We start from the raw sequence: 19,510 nt of genomic DNA on the forward strand, positions 1-19,510 counted from the left end.
TTTGACTCAGTTGATGGTAGGTTCCACTCATCTGGCTGGGCATACACTCGACTGAGTCTTTTCCAATGACCTCAGGTTGAAGGTGGGCCCTCCGGTCCCCTTCGCTTGGTCCGACCATTCGGCCGTCCCGCTGGAGCTGTCATTTCAGGATGTACCCCCTTCTCTTCCGGACGCCAAGAAGTGGGAACTTAGAAGGAACCTTAAAGCCATTAATAACGTGGTTCTCTCTCCTTATTTGAATGAATTGACGCCGGCTGAATTGCAGGACGACAACTCTGCTGCTCTTGAACTCGCAAGCACTATTTCAGGGGCTTTGGATATCGTGGCCCCGTTTAAACTGCACTATTCTGCAAGAAAGAGTCCGCGGCCCCCTGGTTCTCGGACAGACTTAGGCTGCTGAGACAAGGGTGTCACAAACAGGAGAGGCTCTCAAGGGCTCAGTTGGATTCCTCAGAGAGGGAACAACATAAACTCCATTTAAAGGATTACAAACTAGCCATTTTGGAGGAAAAGAGGGCCTATTTTTCCAAGATTTCTGCTTCCCTTAACTCCCCCAGAGATCTTTTTAAAATCATAGACTCCCTACCCTCTCCCCAGGAAGGTTACCCGATAGTGGAATCTCAGGAGTTGTGCGACAATATCTCGTCTTTTTCCACTCACAGATCGTGGATATCTATAGCGCTCTTGAATCCCTGAATCTTGGTACGGCCTCTCCTATTAATTTGGTTCCCTCTAGAGATCGGAGCTTGTCTGGTGGACACCCCCCGAGTTTCCTGTCCTTCCCCCTTCTTACTCCTGAGCTGATGACTCAGCTCCTGGATAACACCAATTCGGGCTCCCTCTTAGACCCTTGCCCGCTTAAAGTCCTGAAGGCCTGTCAGGATGTGGTTATCCCCCCCCTCATGAATGTCATGAATTGTGCGATCTCGGAGGGAGTGTTCCCCTCTTCATGGAAGATGGCGGTTGTTAAACCCCTTCTTAAGAAGTCCACATTAGACCCAGAGGTCTTGAAAAACTTCCGCCCCATTTCACTTCTTCCTGCCCCTGCAAAGATGCTGGGATCTCATCTCAATCGTCACCTTAGTTCCTTCCTTGGGGACTCTTCCCGCCTGGATATCTCCCAGCATGGCTTTAGGAGATCTCATAGCACTGAGACCGCCCTTATGGCAGTTGTCAATAACATCCGCTGCCAGGTCGATAAGGGCCATACCACTCTCCTGGTCCTGCTAGACCTGACGGCGGCTTTTGACACCCTGTCCCCATACATTCTGGTCACCCGCCTCAGGGATATAGGGGTTGGAGATCCTGCACTGAGCATCCTGGCTTCCTTTCTTAATGAAAGGGAACAGAGAGTGAAGCTGGGCCAGTTTCTTTCTGCCCCTAAACCTGTGCATTGTGGGGTCCCCCAGGGCTCCTCATTGAGCCCCACATTATTTAACATCTATGTGGCCCCACTCGCCAGAGTAGTAAGATCTTTTGGGCTGAAAGTACTGTCATACGCTACGACACCCAAATAATGGTCTCCCTCACGCAGCCCTTGAAGGACTCTGCCCTGAACTTCAGGAACTGTATGGAGGCCCTGTCTCAGTGGATGGTACAGAACTTCTTGAAACTAAACTGGGAGAAAACGGAGGTGCTGATCTTTGGGGGCAGTCCGGATATCTGGTCTAATGATTGGTGGCCTGCCTCTCTCTGGGACGGCCCTCTTCCCCGCCAGTTTGCCAAGAACCTCGGGGTTCTGATGGACACTGCACTCTCCTTTGACTGCCAGGTCAGTAGGATTGTTTCCACCTGCTGTGGCATCATCAGGGTCCTCAGAAAGATTGCCCACTATCTTTAACCTGATGCCCGGAAACTGGCCACTGTGGCACTAGTCTCCTCAAGACTGGACTACTGTAATGCCCTTTATGTGGGCATAAACAAGAGCCTTATCCATCGTCTACAGATGGTCCAGAACGTGGCGGCAAAGATCGTTTTAAACCTCCCTAGACTTGCCTCGGCCTCTGCAGCCCGGAGAAGTCTGCATTGGCTACCCATTCAGTCCAGGATTTCCTTTAAGATTCTTTGCCTTGCCCATGGGGCCCTCCACGGTACGGGTGTTGAGGGTCTCAAGTCACTTATTCACCTCTACTCTCCTAGTCGACCCCTTCGTTCCTCCAACAAAAATCTACTAGAGGCTCCCAGGTTTGTAAGAGCCAAATGGGGAGGCAGAGCATTTTCCTCTGTTGTACCCAGGTTATGGAACTCTTTTCCCCCCCGAACTCCTAGGGCAACCTTCGACTGCTCTGTTCCTGCAAAGCACTGAAAACCTGGCTTTTCTCTGAAGTGTATCTGTGAAGTACTTAATCGGTAACTACATATTACTTGACCTGCTTAGGCACCTTGATGCCCTTGGGCTAAGTTGCGCAATAGAAGATTCCTTTCATTTACGTGCAGGAAGGTCTCCCTTTCTGCACATAAACAATCTTCCCCTCAACACTGTGATGCAAGGGTGCCTGAGTTGGCACTAGGAAGCTTAATTAAGCACCACCGCAGGGGGAAACAGGGCTGTATCGTATTCTAGTAAATAGCCTTCTTGGCTTAACGACAGGCTTCACCACTTTCTTGTTAATATGCTCCTCCGTGTGCACACCATCAATACATGTATATCTAACACAATAGTAAAGGTAAACAGTTCAATTTGATTAATGACTAATTGTATAACAGCACTCATGCACTCCTTCTACATTATATATACACAGCACACTAAAGTCCACAGATGTTCATTTCTCCACATATTTTCTATTCCTAACAAAAAGCAATGACCCTTCGTTCTCCCACTTTTTATTTGATTTTTGGTTTTTGACCATTTTTACTTACATCAGTAAGGTACATTTTGGAGTAAAGTAGCATTCCCTTATGTGAAAAAAATCCAGTTAGAATAATTTTGGAATTAATTATAAGTCCACAAATGTTGGGGGCATACAAACTCTTTGCATAGCACATTCTTGCCAAAGCCCCCATCATGTCCTCATTAATTGGTGAGTCCATCCTGCAACATTTTTTACTTCTGAATGTACAGTTCCAGGTATAACTGAGGTTTTCAGGCAATGTATAGAAGCAAAAATGACAATTATGCTTTATCAGCACATTCATAAATTACAATGATTTTTATGTTTAATCCAAATATCAGGATGGAAATTATTTGCAAATCCAGTTCTTCTTTGTTTTAAAGTGAAACAACCTCATTCAGACCCAAATTACAACTACAAAGAATTCAGAGAGTTTGCCATGTGCGTGTCATGGTCATACACACGTCTTACGGATTGTTGAAAATAGATAAAGAAAATAATAATATTCCCAAGTAAAGAAGACTTAGGCCTATTCTTTCACATGATTTATGCACTTTATTTTGGATATTCTACACCTGTGGAGATAGTTAGAGAATTCTACATGTAGTGTGTTTTGGTCCTTCTTCCTGTCAAACCCATTGCTCATGCATAACTAACTTTTTCTGCATGCTCCTTTTGATTGTTTGAATGTTTTGAGCACTAATAAATCATTTCCCAACAGTTCTATCTAAAAGTAGAATGTACATTACCAAACATTTATGAACTACCAGTTTCCTTGAATTTAATTTACTGCTGCATTCCATGTCCAAATACAATGGCAGTATTTTTTCCACGTGACTCTACTCAGTCACCTTCTACTTCATAGTCTACAATTTCACATTTTACACTTTGCTCATTTGGGGTCGTATCATGGTTCATACTTTGCACTGTGCCAATGCAGAAGAGGTCTATGCATTTCTTTTCCATTCCTCAGTTCAAACATTAACTTGAAACATCTTTGAGTGAATAACTGTGTTGTAGAAAACAGAATTTCGGCATACAACGCTGTAATTAGTTGTACGTGCTTCTGAGCTCTGCTGTCTGCAGCACAGGTACTAACTCATAGATTTATTGAGTTACTGTATGAGTTTGGACTAGAAAAGAATCACACACGCTCCATCTATTCTGTCTCATCAATTATAACTTTTTTTCATGTAGGTAATTATGTTATTAAATACATTTTCATGAATAGGTCTAAATTGTCGAAGAAAACTGCCTGTAAATTTCCAATAAATAATTTGTTTCAAAGTTATAGATATTGGCAAAATGACAGATGTGTGTTTGTCCAGTATCAGTGCATGCATAGTTTACACATTGATGAAAATGCACAACAAATTGTGCCAAGGGTCTTGGCACATATAGTTTTTAACATTACTCAAATTGTATTAATGCAAATGTATATAATTACAATGGTCTAAGATGTCACATTTTTTATGTATGTGCTCTTTCTCTGTTAAGGATAACTTTTCCATACATACCAACAGTAATTCATACACAAATACTAGATTATTTGACTGATGTATGAATTTGTGATTATTGTATTTGAATGTGCATTAGGATACAATTATAATCATAAGGATCTGCTCCATGTACAAGAGTGGTTCATTTTGAATATGCATGCAATCTGTAGACGTAAATTATGCCTGAAAATACTGCTGGGAACCAACTGGTTGTGTTTCTTTGCAGATGTTACTTTTCAGCCAGGTCCAGCAGTAACTTACAAAACCATAGGGGGCGTCCTGGATTTCTACATCATGATGGGAAATACTCCAGAGGAAGTTGTGGGAGAGTACTTAGAGGTACGGTCATAGAACAGATAGTTTATTTTTTCAAAGTTTAAATGTGAAAAGTAATAACTGTGTAAATCAGTTACAAATATAGTGTGTTCATCCTCCTTAGGTGGTTTAAAAATCTTATCTATGTGCGGATAAGAAGCAACATTTTTGGTCTAGTGAAATGAACCTACTGTTCCAAGTCAAATAGTTTAATTTTGGGGAGTAATTCTAAATTAGTTACACAAGACAGAAACATGAAATCTGATTCCCAATAGCCTTCCAACTGACTAGCCCATCTATGTGCATCAAAACAATTTGTAATAGTGGATTAAATTAATGGGCACCATTTGGGACATATTGAAGCAGGAACCTACTGAAACTTCTGAACCACTGATTGAAGTACAGGATAATTTGCACAGGACAAAACACCTAATCCATTCAATATGACTTGTGTATTATCTACTTTCTTTTGACATTTTGAAAGATAGAACGAGGTTTCTCACACAAAGTACACAAAAGCCAACCATAATATTGGCCTGTGTTTTCCATTTCTGAGGAGTAAATTCCATTAGTACCATCTAAAGTGAGTAAGCTAAATGCTATATAAAGCTGCACAACTGAAAATAATTAGATTCTGCTCTCAATGTCTATTTAATTGTAGAGACTTTTTAAATAATCTCTTCTGACCTGTAATCTCATCTTTTATAATCTAATTTACTCCTCTTGAGGGCTCTAGCAATATTGTGAATGGAAACAACCTATACAATAAGTCAAATTAGTTTCTGCATTCAAAATAGAAATATTGTAGAAATGTGAAAAAGCTTTGTGATCCTGATTCTGCTTTTGTAGAGTTTTACATGGGATTCTTAATGGAGAGTGAGCAATGAACATATATTCAAAAGCATCTGGCACTATAGAGGTTGTTGCTATTTAAATTTCATCTAATCTCAGTAATCCAATATGCAAAATCACTTAAAAAATATTAAATAAGGCGACACCTGCCTTATCTTTTGGAACTGGCTTTAATTGTTTACACATATATGATCCAGAGGTATACTTGAAATTAATTCTTAAAATCATGCTGTCCTCTTTCTGGTTTAATGAAGAAAGTGACTTTAAAAGTATCATGTATGTTTAAAAATTAAATAAAGAAACAATGGAAGAATACATATTAATTAGTGCAATTCTTCCAATTTTCCAGCAGAAAAAAGGCTGTCAATAGTTTATTGCCAGTCTTACTTTAATAAGAAGAACCACATAATTTAGTTCATCAACAGGGTTGCAGGATCTTCACTTGAATAAATGGCACAGTATCTTGGTAAGAAATATAGCTGACAACAACACTGTGTCAAAAAACAATGTTTACTACAATACCAAGTTCCTATACTTATAATGGTATGTATAAAAATATCAGAAAAATGAATGTGGACAATAATATCAGTGAAAAGCATAGCACATACCAAATCAAATCAAATAATTCTTTATTCTGTTTTTTATCTATAAAAAAGCATATAATATTCATAAAACATATTACTAATATAAGTACACAGTAGATAAAAACATCTGTGCAAGCTAGTCATTGATGTGCAGAAATGCAAAAAATTGCAACACGATGCGTACACAGTGTCCTGTAAAAGAGACTAGCCATGAAAGCATATAGAAGTGCTGTCTAGTATTTATATAATCCAAGAGAATGCAGCAGATATTTATTGTGTTTCTGCATGATATTCAATCCTGTCCCTATTGTCCCTGTTAATATTTTTCGTAGGTCATGACATCTAAGTAGTAAAGTCATTTCCTTCTAGAAATTGCTTGTGCAATTTAGGCAAATACAGCAGAACAGACAACATTAGATACAAAATGTAGGGTATCTTTGTAAAATAACAATTTCTCAGCTAAGAAGAGGCTACGTAGAAAATGCTTTCTAATATCAACATAAAACCTGCAAAACAGTATAACATGCGCAGTTGCTTGTGCAGCTATCTCATCACATGGGCATGTAGGTAAATATTTTGACCATGCCTCCTTTCTTGGAAAAGCAACTGAATGACTTAGGATGCCCAACCTCAATCTGGTGAGGTAAAAGCTTTCCTGGATGTCTGTTACCCTAAATATTAAGCCTTGAGGGCCCTGGCAAAAGGGACATGCAAGGTACCTCGATACAGTCATTTTTTTTACTTTCTTTTATTTCAACCCCCCTTTTCCCCAGAAAGGTCATTTTCAGCCTTTTCTTGCCTAACTGTAAGATACTGGCAGAACTCTTTTGGGAGATATTTCATCTATTTCTTTGAGTAGTTTATTCAGTTAGACCAGCCAAGGAATCTTATCATGGTGCTCGAGCAAAAGATAGTCTTGATTGATTGATTTTACTTCTATCTAGGTTTCTATAGAGTAAAAAAAGTTTGGGTAAACATTTACTCTAAGAGCATACTATTCCCTTTGGGTAGTACTCCACATTTTTATATATTGAGCAACAAGCCCTGTGGATTTTCACTCTATATATAGTGGTGACTTGGCTAATATATAAAGGCAGGTTTTCCTATATGTCGAAGACCCTTTTTCCCTGACATGTGTTACTGCAGTGCTTTAAACTTCAACTCGTCTAAAGAACAGGGGTTCTCCCTCAAGTAATATAGTGTTGTCATGTATGTGTGTGATGTAAAAACACACTGCATCCCAGATAAAACATTTAACTTTAATCCCATTTCTGTGATTTCTTTGACATATGGCAAGTTAAAAACAACAACTTGGTGAAACCAATTTTACAGTATAGTTTTGGTGAGAAAACAGTCACTGAGTCACTAAACAGCAATGCCACAGGGCATAACCATAATACTAGCAAAAATAGAGACCACGAAAAGGCACAAATCAGGAGTGACAACATTTAAAAGGCAGATCTCCAACAGACTCTAAGAAGGATGTAGTATATTTCCCTTTTGCCTTGCATCCACGATGCCTGAAGTGAGTAATTAATTCAGCATAGTATTATCTATACCCTCTTCCAATTCATTGGCCAAAATATCAACATAAGATGTCTCCAGAAAATTAAAACTTGTGCAGGTTGTTCCCTGTAACTCCTTGTTTTAATTATGGTCTGCCTGTTCTCATCCCCTCGCATCTGGAGGTCCCTTGTGAATGCATTGTTCAAGAAGAGGTATTGACATTGCATTTTTTAATTCCACATTACGAGACCTGAGGAATTCATGTTTTCATAGGAAGATAACTACTGTTTCCTCATTTCAACACGTACTATTGGCCTCCTTTTTCACAAGCCACTATTCCTATCTTCCACAAAGGCCTTCACTAGTAGAGAAGAAGAATAAGGAATAAGCAAGGAGATTCAATTGTAAAAATGTTTAAGGAGTTACCCATAATTACACGGAATTGTAGCAATTTTTCAAAGGAGTAATTTACTTTTTAATGAACATATTTCTATAGATGCACCAGAATAACATAGTGAATTTTTATTGTGTCACAATTTCAGCTTGTTGGGAAACCTGCAATGCCTGCATACTGGAGTCTCGGATTTCATCTTAGTAGATGGGGTTACAAAAACCTTAACGAAGTGAAAGAAGTTGTCCAGCGGAACCGAGACATTGGATTGCCTTGTGTAAGTGAGGGTTCAAATGCAACTTAATTTGTTTTCCAAGTCATTTTGTTTATTTTCAAAATGTTGACTTAAACATTATTCAGAATTGCAAAATGCCAGGGAAGTTTTGTATTTTTTTGTAACGGAATGTAAATGTTCTTTTCAGCTATTGCTGGGTGAACATAATCTCTAATAATTCCTACCTGTTGGAATTACGCCCACCCATATAATGGATCACAGGGGTTATACAGGCAATAAGAACTATGGACCAATGTCTTTCTTTATATTTTGCAATCCCTTTTTCCTTCTAAGCCATTTGTGCTACTTCTGTTTTTGACAACATTAATGTATTCCATGCCCAAGGTTGCTGATTTCGCTTGAAGTAAAGTTGTCGTGAACAGGTAAAGACTATTTGTAAGTGCTGACAATTCTGAATGTGGGCATCTTGATTCAAACAACATTTTCGGCTACAAATTGTGAAAAAGGTAAAATCACTTGATTCCCCTTTGCTAAACAGTTTTTAAACATGCATAATGCTGTGGTGTCTATAGACATAGGTTCCTGCTTGATGTTCATGACCTTGCATTGTTTCCTGGTATACCCTAATGTGCAATACTGGTGCTCCCTAGATCAGTTTCTAGTACATAAATACCACTGCACGTATAGAGCTTCTGAGTCCTATGTAAAATAGTTTGATTCCGAGGATTATGTAAACTCGCCACCTATGGGCTCTCCTCTCAACCTGTAGCACATTTCTGTAGGTTCTCATCCAAGGGAAGGTCAGCGAGGTTAGTCTTCTTTTCCCATCTATATCGAAATGGCTCACAGAATAGTGAACCAATGTTTCCTAATATTCTCTCAAAGTTAAAAATTCTTCCCATTTTTTTCTTCAGACCTCAATGAGCTAAGTGACAGCTGGTTGGTAGAACGTTGTGTAGAAAAATATCATATGACATGAATATAAAAATATAATTTCCCAAGTATCATTTAGAAATATGTCATTTGATTGGTTGTAGATATTCTGTTATCAACATTCAATGGGTAATACTTATGTGGAAATATAGAACTCAATATATATAGTAGATGATATCCTGATATCAGTATTCTGGCACCACACCCTCTTGTCTTGAAGCTCTTTTCTTTTTTCATCTTTGCCAAAGTGTTGTTTTCTCTGGACAGATTCATAAAGTTCTCACACACTGAAGTGCAGGAGCCAATGCTGCTGCAATGTGGTGCTTGAGAGGGACAGAGCAGCCCATGAAATATCTACTGGGATGGGGAACTATCCTGTTCTCTCTCCTACTGTTGTCCCACAAACAGGCTGCCTGGAGCCACGGGAATACCTTTGCCACACAGTGCAAAGGAGTTTTTGAGATGTCTGGCATAGGCTTTGTACTGTGAATTTACATTTCCAGTTCAAAGTGCTAGAGATTAGACAACTATAAAGCTTTTCCTAATTTGCATCTGTGCTGCACAATGCAGCATCCATGCATCCATGCAAAGTCCGAAAAGTTTGGAGAAATAAAAACATTTCTCCTTTTTTAACATCAGTCTCAAATATGCATTATTTTCTGGTGCAAAGCACAATATATGAATGTTAGTAGATAGGGCTTTGAATGACAAACCATGCGGGGTTGCATGGGAACGCCCATGTTCCACCCATGGGAAGTCCCAGTGGCACAAAGCAGTGGAAAGCAGCACAGGAGCTACTTTGCATTAGAACATTGAAATGTTGGGAGCTCCGTTGAAAACAATGGAGTGCTCTGGGCTTATAATGGCTGGTATAAGCCTGGAGCTCCAACATTCCAATGTTTCTTTGTTCACAGCTCTGGCTGTGAACAAAGGCTTCAGGAACCCTGAGGGGATTCCAACCCCCTCACGATTCAAAAAGACTTTGTTTTTTTGTTAGAACATTCTGTCCTCTAGTGACAGAATGTTCTAATAGCCTCATAGCCCTTCGTAGATGGGCTATACCGCTATTAAAGTCCCTCTCCCTTGTTAAAGGTGTTCATCACTTTGGTGACATAAACCAGGCACACACTGTTAGTAAATCTACCACCCAATATTCCATCAAGTGTCTGGATTATCTATGGGGCTGTGCTTTGTTTGCGATAAATAGGTCAACTGCTTGAGGTTTAGTGTTTCTTTTACTGAGTGTAAACAATAATCACTGTCCTCATGAGTGCGGCTGCTTCATTCTTTCATTGTATGTAAATTAATTAAATGGTCTCTTTTCCTAAGAAATACAGTAGCTATTTTTAAAGAGATTAGTGCCCCATTTGAGGTCCAGCGAAACAATACTTTTTCTTTCACAACAACTACCCAACCTTCCAACGCACGTATACACATGCATGGCACACAAGGAGTGCCTCACACCATGCTATGACCATGGACATGAAAGGAACATTTGCTTTTATGAGAACACATACCGTTGGAAAGAAACTAAAGAACGCAGGAGCATTTTAAGAGAACTTTATGGCTGATACCCAAGCAATGACAAGAGGTGAGGGAATGGTCCATACATAACAATATTCTACATGTACATTTCTGAAAGCCTTTTCTCAGCTGGCATTTAGTCAGACTGAGAAAGAATGCCGCATTTGGATGTGCATGGAGAAAGTGTGTCATATCAATATGATAAAAAGCTTGTTTGGACAAATGCATGAGAAGTTATGGCATCATGGTTGTTGGACTTGTCAGCCTTAGGGTGGTCTCCCCTACATTTGTGCCCTTTTGCCTCCCTTTTTTACCATACAGTTTGTTGGACTTAGGACTCTGGGCGCCTCACCACTGCTAACCAGTGCTGAGGTGCAGGTGCTCTCCCCTAAAACATTGTGACATTGGCATATCCACCACAGGCCCCTGCTGCTGCAGCGAGGCCTAACCCTCCATAGGTTAACATTGGGGACCCACCTTTGTGGAATAACTTCTGACTGGAACCAGGTAAGTATGTCATGTTTGGTCTTGTTAGAATCGGGGCGGGGAACCCTTTCCAATGATATATGGGGTTCGGGCACTACTAATTTAGGGATTCCACTTTTGGAAAGTGGACCCTTTACTGCCTACCCTTGGCCTGGGGACTGTAGACTCCCCCCTCCCCTCTGCATACTGATAGCCTGCCTAGGTTGGGAGGTGAGAGTGGTGATTCACTGCCACGAGCCTGCCGAGGATCACAGCAGCGCCTGCAAAACCCTCTGTGCCCCGCATTCCGGCGTATTGTTATCACCACAGCTGTGAAGGCGGCGTTAGGGGGACAGCGGGGTCCTGTAGTTACAAAAAGGGCACTGCGCATTGGTAAGGAGGGACGGGTGCCAATAACCCCTAACAATATCCAACCAAAAGGAAAGTGTCACACATTGGTAAGGACTTGGAGTAGTGCATAATCTATGGAACTTGAGGAACGGTTGTTGCCCCAGGACTGCTTGTATTTGTGGCAATCTCCTCAGAGACTTTACTTGTGGTAAACATTCTACTGTGCAGGGAATATTCTTACTATTTTTGAACCTGGCACAATTTCTAGATGAGGATAAATTTACCTTCTTGATGTGAAACTGGATTTATCTGATTGTTGATTTAGGCCTAGAAACTGGATTTACCTGCTTTTGGTTTCTCGCACAATTTTTAGATAAAGATATTCTTTTTTATATATAAAACTGGTGTGGTGTCCATTTTTGAGTGCTTTTTACTGTGTTATTGTTAGTGTGTGTTGCGCAAGTACTTTACACATTACCTCTGAAGTTATGCCTTTCTACTCTGCACCAAGCTACCCTGTCGGAAGCGGTGGTCCCTACTTGTACTAGGGTGCATACCCCTGCCAACTAGAGACCCTGGTTCTAACAATGGTCCATTACCTCAGAAATTCTACCTGTTCTCTGCTGAAAGTATTTGTTTTTTCTAGATATCGAATCATAATATTCCCTGTGTTACATTTACAGGATGTCCAGTTCACAGATATTGATTACATGGAGGGCAGGAAAGATTTCACAATTGACAAAGTGAACTTTGATGGACTCCCACAATTTGCAGACGATTTGCACGTGCATGGCCAGCGACACATCATCATTCTGGTAATTGTTCCCCACATAGGTTTCACATTGTAGCAATGTCTAATTTAAGAGGAAAACACATTCAATGTGATTTGATTTCTTTTTTTCATTAGGACCCTGCTATTTGTACACAACCTCTCATCAATGGTCCATATGAGGCTTTCGATCGCGGCACCGCACGTGGTGTGTGGGTGAACATATCAGATGGAAAAACGCCACTCATTGGAGAGGTAACCATTAAACTGCTCATCGTTCAACTTTAGATTCATACATTTCTAATGTGAATTAAGTTATGGTTAATAGTCTGTGGGTGGATTTCCACAATGAATCTGGAGGTGTGAAATAGCATGTCACATCATATATGAAATTCCAAGAATGGCCATGTTAATATTTGGATTGAATATTAGCTGGAAAAGGAAGCAATCCATAGGCCATTTAAACTGACAGTTCAAAATGATAGCGTGTTTTTTACAACTTCAGTGAAGTGCATTACAGAGTCTGGTAGTATATCATTGCTTGTTGCTAAGAATGTAAACGATGTGAACTACAGAGTGAATTACTGTGAATTCTCATATTTTGTGTTTGATGTGGATAATCCTTGATAATGTCCAGGTTATCACCATTTCTCAATCAATCAATCAGCATTAGGGGTATTTGGGCACTGTGAGTGCGAAGTCTCAGTCGAAAAGCCAATTCTTGAGTTTATCACGGATTCTGAAAATTGTATGTGTATTGCTTGAAGTTAAGGGACCAAGGACCACCTCCCAATAAAAGATACATTGATTACTTTCCTGGTCTAAGGCATATCAATTACAGCTGCTATTACTGATGACCTATAACTCATCAATCACAGCAGCACCAACAAAGTTGATTTTCAACCTGATGCTGGTAAATATCATCGAACTGGGTAAATTACAGAGCCTCGCTCACACGGCATAAAGGATAGTGGGTACTGGAAAAAGTGTAAATGTGTGGATTACCCACAAAGCTTCAAAGAATATTTTAAGAATAGATGAGGGTGGCCCAATATTTCTCTGTGAGCTTGGCTATTAGTATAAACTAAAGCAAGAGGCTGTTAGAGGGGTCAGCTACAACAAAATATTGTGATGAAATAAAGATTTATTCCTGTGAATTCTTTCACGGAGTGCTATGTCCCATTTGGTGAGTAGTATGCTCATGCCCACAATCGTACGTTTCCCCCAGGTTCCTCCCAGATCCTGTAGGATACCCAGCTGTGCCACTCTTGGCGAGAGTTCCACTGTGTCATTTTGCTCTTGATTTATGCTAGGTTCCACCGCCTTACACTTATACCCATCATATTTGTACTTTTGTTCTTTCCTTTCTAACCAATGATAGATGGCAGGTAACAAAATCAATGCAGTTTATATTTTTCAAGAACCAATGCAGCTATATGTGTGCTATAGGTCACCTGAAGAAAACAGCCATAGAAAAATAAACAATTATATAAACAATCATATTGGTAATAAAAGAGGTAACTCTTAATCATGTAACCTCTATACGCAGGTATAAATCCAACCCAGAAGTATCCTGTCCCATTGGCATTCTAAAAGCAACTCAACAACTATCCAATGTAACTAAAGCTCAGTTTTCCTTTTAAGATCTCTGGCAATTAAAAAAGGTGACCAAGACAGTTGCTGAGTTCTTTAAGGCTTTTTAATTTGCTACTTAGAAGAAAGCAGTCATTTGGCTGCAAACAATATACTGGCCAATACCAATTTTTAAGACCGAACCAGGAGGATCGGATTCATGTCCTTGCCATAATTCTAGGGTAAGCCTTTGTAGCTTGTTCTGGATGATCATCCAATACTTTTCCCCTTTTTGTCACCCCTCTATTTGCTGGCTTAAGGATTCTGTGCACTCTGGAGAAGTGTGGCTCAGGGGTTAGAGGCGGCAGACTCGGAATCTGAGATCGGCCCTGGACCAGGGTTCAATTCCCCGCCTCGGCGGGTCTTGGGCTCAAAAAATTCCACGGACTCGATAATTCTCGCTCTGGTGCCTTCTTGACTCACGGGTTCACACTCTGCGACTCTGGGCAATAGCTTGCTTAATCTCCACAATGGCCCCTCGCGGCGGGATGCCTGGCTTTCACCTTGTGGATACCCTGCCTGGGGTTATCTCACAGGGGAATACCAGGACGGGTTCCCTAAGCAAGCGCCGGGAAACCCACTGCGGGTAGCTGTGCGCTATATAAGCTCAACTACATTTACATTTACATTTACCACTGCTAAAGAGTAGTAAAGTGCCAGTGCGCTTCTTCTAAAACATGTACAGAATTTGAAACTCCCTATTTAGCCTATTGAACTTCCCTATAATTCTAATGATGACTAAAATGCAATGATGGCAAGAAACTGTAAAAGTCACACGTGGGCTACACTGTGTATTTACACCATCATAAATTTGATAAACATACATGTCTACCAGGAGCATCACTGTGCTCTGGCTGGTCTGCGGCCTAATTGCACTGTGGTGACACATGGTATAGAAAACAGCCTTTGCTATGAAAGAAACGCCTATGTTTTTACATCATAAGTCACCCTTAAAGTATGCCTTTCAAGCCCACTAGGCTGGCAACTAACATATACAATTAGACACATCACATATTGGGGTTAATGCACCCTCTCAGTAAAATTAAAGCCAAGTGTTGATCTGGCTAAACATTTCCCAAAAGTTTATGTTAGTATTAAAATCTTTATTTTCCACCTCTGCTTAGGGAAAGACTAGAAAATGGTAATTGGCGCATGCATAAAAAAAAAATAAGGATTCACTAGTAAGAAATCGCAAAAGCCTATGCATGTAACCTGGAACTTTGAAAAATGCACTTTAGTTTTCGCTAAATACCATAAAGTTTCATTTTTCGGTATTTAGCTTACCCTAATAGCGTAATCGGTATTTTAAGTGCCATGTTGCATTTTATTCAAGGCATCGTAATTTGCGATTCCTTAAATGCAATCGCAATTTGCGATTTTTGCATTTGGGATGATGCATCCCAAATGAAAAAATACTGGTCGCAAAGGTGTAGACTCTGAGAATCTGCCCCTTCGCCACCGTTTTTTCCTTTGATTCATGTGCCCCTTAGTTTTAAAAAACTGACTAAATGGTGGAATCAGGTTTTTGATGACTTAAGCTGAAGAGGAACTTTGTAGAAATGTGCTTTAAACTGTCCGAGCCAGTACTGGCTTAAAACTAGTCCTGTCACTCATCCCACCTCCAGGGCTGGAAGGCACATCCTTGGTGCGGAGAATTAACAACTTTGTCTAAGAGGACAATGAATCGCCTCCTGGCCCAAGAAAGGCTAATGAGTGTTAAATACTGACCACTTAGCATTGAGTAGCTATCTGTCAGTCAGTCAAAAGTCCTTTTTAGGTTAATCAAAACCATAAAAGCATTCTGTACATGAAATTTTAATTGATACAAGACTAATTAGCAGCAAAAATATTTCATTAATTGTAAATATTGGATGATCGGGGACAAAACAATGTAAAATGTGACATTATAAAAAAGAACCTCAATTTGTTAAAAAAAAAATAGTATAAGCTAGATCATAAAAATCACTCTAATTTTTTCCTCCTTATTCTAACTGCAGCAGTAAGAAAACTTGCTATACTAAAAATCTCCCAGACATTGGATAGCAGCTGTAAATACTAAAGTGCTGGTTTTACTTGTAAAAAACCTTTTTCCTTTAAAATTGGGAGGATAAAACACTTCCGAATATGCAAAAAGTGCTCACAAAAGAAAATAAAGTGCAATGTGTCCTGGGCGGAACAGTTATCGCATGAACATACACCCAGGTCCTCCACCCTTCTCCAGCCCGGAGGGACAGCAAGAAGAAAATGTAGCTGATTCAGCCACAATCTTACCAGGAGAAAACGGTGGTTAGGATTAGATACTACAATCTAGTGGGGTTCCATTGCACAAGATGTTTTTAGCAGCTGATGAGCGGGTACAGTTGGTTTTACCAACTTCCTTTCTTCTCTTTCCATAGAAGCAATATATAGATAAGATTTCTTTTCCCATTGCATATCACCCTTTACTACATTATCTGGCGAATTAAATAGCTCTGGCCGTCCCAGTTTTGTTGCCAGCCTTTGGAAATGACTCAAATAAGGGACTATGACTCGCTTGATCTAGAGCCAAACAATCAATCATAACTTAACAATTCAATTCTAGTTTGGCGTTTAACCAGATTGAAATCCATTTGAAAAGGGGTGCTATTACAATTAAATCCTCCACAAAACCAGTCCCAGTCTCTTGATGGATTATATACGTTGACGTGGATTGTGGGACTGATAACAAATTTCTTAAAAATTTATTTTCAGCTACCTGGATTTCCCTTGCCTCTCTAAAACCCCATATATCCGCACCATAGGTTGCAATAGAGATACATTTTGCTTCATATATTTTTAGCAAATCTTGCATTGGTTTGGCCCCTAACCTACGTGCAAAGCCTAAAACTGCAGATGTAGATCTGGCCAATACATTTCTCTTTGCATGTAATTGCAGGATCCATGTACCTTGATCATCGAATAAAACTCCTAGGTAAGGGAAAGTGGTGACCCTAGTGATCACATTACCTTCACACTGGAGGGTTGTAACTCTTTTAGGTTTGGAGCCAGTTATCATTGTATGGGATTTTGAAAAATTAACACTTATATCCAAGGATTTCATAAAAGCAGCAAAGGAGTTTAAAAGAAGTTGTAAACCAAACGCTGTTGGCAGTAGCTATCTGGTTGTGGACACGTGCTGTTGGGAAAACACAGGACAGCTTTAGCACTACCTCTATCAATTGGAAATTAAAAGGAAAGTTTATGCTGTTCATTTTTAGGACTCTCCTAGGCAGTCAGGCTCCAGCCACAGTAGGAGGAAGAGCCAGTTATGATCCTATCAGATAGGGGAGGCACCTTAAAGTTGAAAATAGTCCAGGCAGGTTGCTTCTATGCTCTGATACGTTGATACATAGAAACCTGGGCAATTTATACAGTAAGGCAAAACGTAAGTATGGCTTAAGGAGGTGAGGGGATTTAGATAAAATAATCAGGATTGTGTGGTAGAGTTTATTCAATCACCTGCACCTGCTAATGCACAGGAGAAACCTTGTGCTTCTTTCACCCCTACCTCAAAACGCTACTTGACCTCAGAACACTCCATGGAAAGAAGAAGGTTCTGCTCGAAGAAGATTCCTAACTTCTACCTTCTGCTAGAAAAAGAAAACTTACACAAGGACTCAACACCTCCTGAATCCTACTGGCATCCAGAGACAGGAACTGCTCTCTTTCCAATTATCAAGTTGTTGGCCTCCCATGTATGTGTTTCTAGTACACAAAAACAGAAGGACTCAACTCCAAAAGGGTCCTGCTGGCTAAAGAAGATTAGAATCTAAAATATCTGGCAAGAGAGAGAGAGAGACCTAGTGCCTGAAACGCTGCTTGAGGAGTTGGGACATACTTCTGGGAAAGTCATAAACTGTGGTCATTTCGATTCTGAAATAATTAAAGGAGGCTTTTCTAACGGATGTCTTTCCAATGTATGCTGGTTACTGAAACCAGACACTAGAGGAAAGCATGCAGTCACTCAGAATAATGGAAATTTGACGATTACACTGAAGCAGTTCTTGATAAGTGTTTGTCTTGTTTGTTTTTGAGATTTTTATTGCGCGCAACTACCCGAGGGTGTCTCGGCGCATATCGGACTTCCTGAGACGGAAAACTACCATATGAATCATTGATTGAATAACCACGTTTTCAAGAGTTTGCGGAAGATGGTGAGGGTGGGACTGGTTTTAATGGGCAGAGGAAGAGAGTTCCACAGTCTAGGGGTGGCTACCAAGAAGCGTCTGTCTCCCCAGCTGGTGGTTCTGGTGCGTGGGACAGACAAAAGGTAGGAGCCAGCACGCGAAGAGATCTTTGCGGAGCATAGATCCGAAAAGGATCTTTGAGGAACCTTGGTCCCGAGTCATGGATGGCCTTGTAGGCAATGCAAAGTGCCTTGAACTTTATGCAACTCTTAACTCTTAACCAATGCAAATGGCGAATGGCCTTGGAAGTGGGGCGGCGGCTAGGGATGTCAAGCAAAATTCTGGCCGCTGCATTTTGCACCGATTGTAGTTTAGATAAGATCTGTTCTTGTGTGCCAAGAAAGAGGACATTACCATAATCCATTTTTGAGAAAACGAGAGTGGTAATCAAGGTTTTCCCTGCTCCTGGAGGAAGCTATGGCAGAAGTTTTCTGATCTTCCTTAGCATAAAGAAAGATGAAGAGACCACCGCATTCACGTGGTGTTTAAACAGCAGCTTCTCATCGAACATGACACCGAGGTTTCTGACCTTGGCAACCGGAGTCGGGGGTGGTCCCATTTCATTGGGCCACCAGATGGAAGACCATTCCGGAGCAAGGTTGCCAAAGGTCATTACCTCGGTTTTGTCCGAGTTTAACTTCAAGCATTTGCTTGACATCCATGAGCTGATGGTCCTCATTCCTTCCTGAAATCTTGCGGCCACAGCTGGTCCATCTTTGTGTATCGCCAACACCAGTTGGGTGTCATCCGCATAGGTGGTTAAGCGGAGACCCTGTGCTTTAATGACTCTCGCCAGACATGCCACATATATATTAAATAATGTGGGGCTTAGCGAGGAGCCCTGCGGCACCCCACACGGAAGGTTAAAGATTGGCAAGTAAAAAGTGCCTAGTTTTACTGCCTGGGTGCGATTAGCCAGAAACGAGGCAATGAGGTCCCTGGCAAGATGGGTCACCCCAAGGGATGTGACACGGTCGATCAGGATGGAATGATCAACTGTGTCAAAAGCAGCGGATAGATCTAGAAGTACTAGGACCGCTGCCCCACCCTGGTCCAATATAGTCCTGATCTCATCCGAGGCCTTTATCAAAGCCGTCTCTGTGCCATGGCCCTTCCTGAAGCCGAACTGGGTGTCATCTAGAAGCTGGTAGCAATCGATGAAGCCCGCCAGCTGTTTGTTCATGATGGCTTCGAATATTTTGGCCGGGAATGGAAGGCAGGCGATAGGTCTATAATTGACTGAGTCAGTGGGGTCCCGGGAAGGCATTTTTAGCTAGGGCTTGATGACCGCTTTTTTCCAGATTTCAGGATATGTACCTGTTTGAAAGATAGCGTTGCACAGGTCAGTGAACGGAGGAGTGATGACCTCAGAGAAGGTACTCAGTGTAGAAGTGGGACATGGATCAAGAGGAGATCCA

The 19,510-nt window shown here is 40.8% G+C and overlaps 1 protein-coding gene across 1 annotated transcript in view; it reads left to right on the top strand.

Annotated features, from left to right (window-relative positions):
• Nucleotides 1–19,510, top strand: part of LOC147683948 (maltase-glucoamylase-like) — a 588,456-nt gene that overhangs the window by 91,427 nt on the left and 477,519 nt on the right. Inside the window, exons 9-12 of the mRNA XM_086944339.1 lie at nt 4,557–4,669; nt 8,130–8,255; nt 12,170–12,301; nt 12,394–12,510. Coding sequence (XP_086800465.1) covers nt 4,557–4,669; nt 8,130–8,255; nt 12,170–12,301; nt 12,394–12,510 — 488 coding nt within the window. The remainder of the gene's footprint in view (nt 1–4,556; nt 4,670–8,129; nt 8,256–12,169; nt 12,302–12,393; nt 12,511–19,510) is intronic.

The sequence above is a fragment of the Lissotriton vulgaris genome, chromosome 11, assembly GCF_964263255.1.
Source record: "Lissotriton vulgaris chromosome 11, aLisVul1.2, whole genome shotgun sequence".
Lineage (NCBI taxonomy): Eukaryota > Metazoa > Chordata > Amphibia > Caudata > Salamandridae > Lissotriton > Lissotriton vulgaris.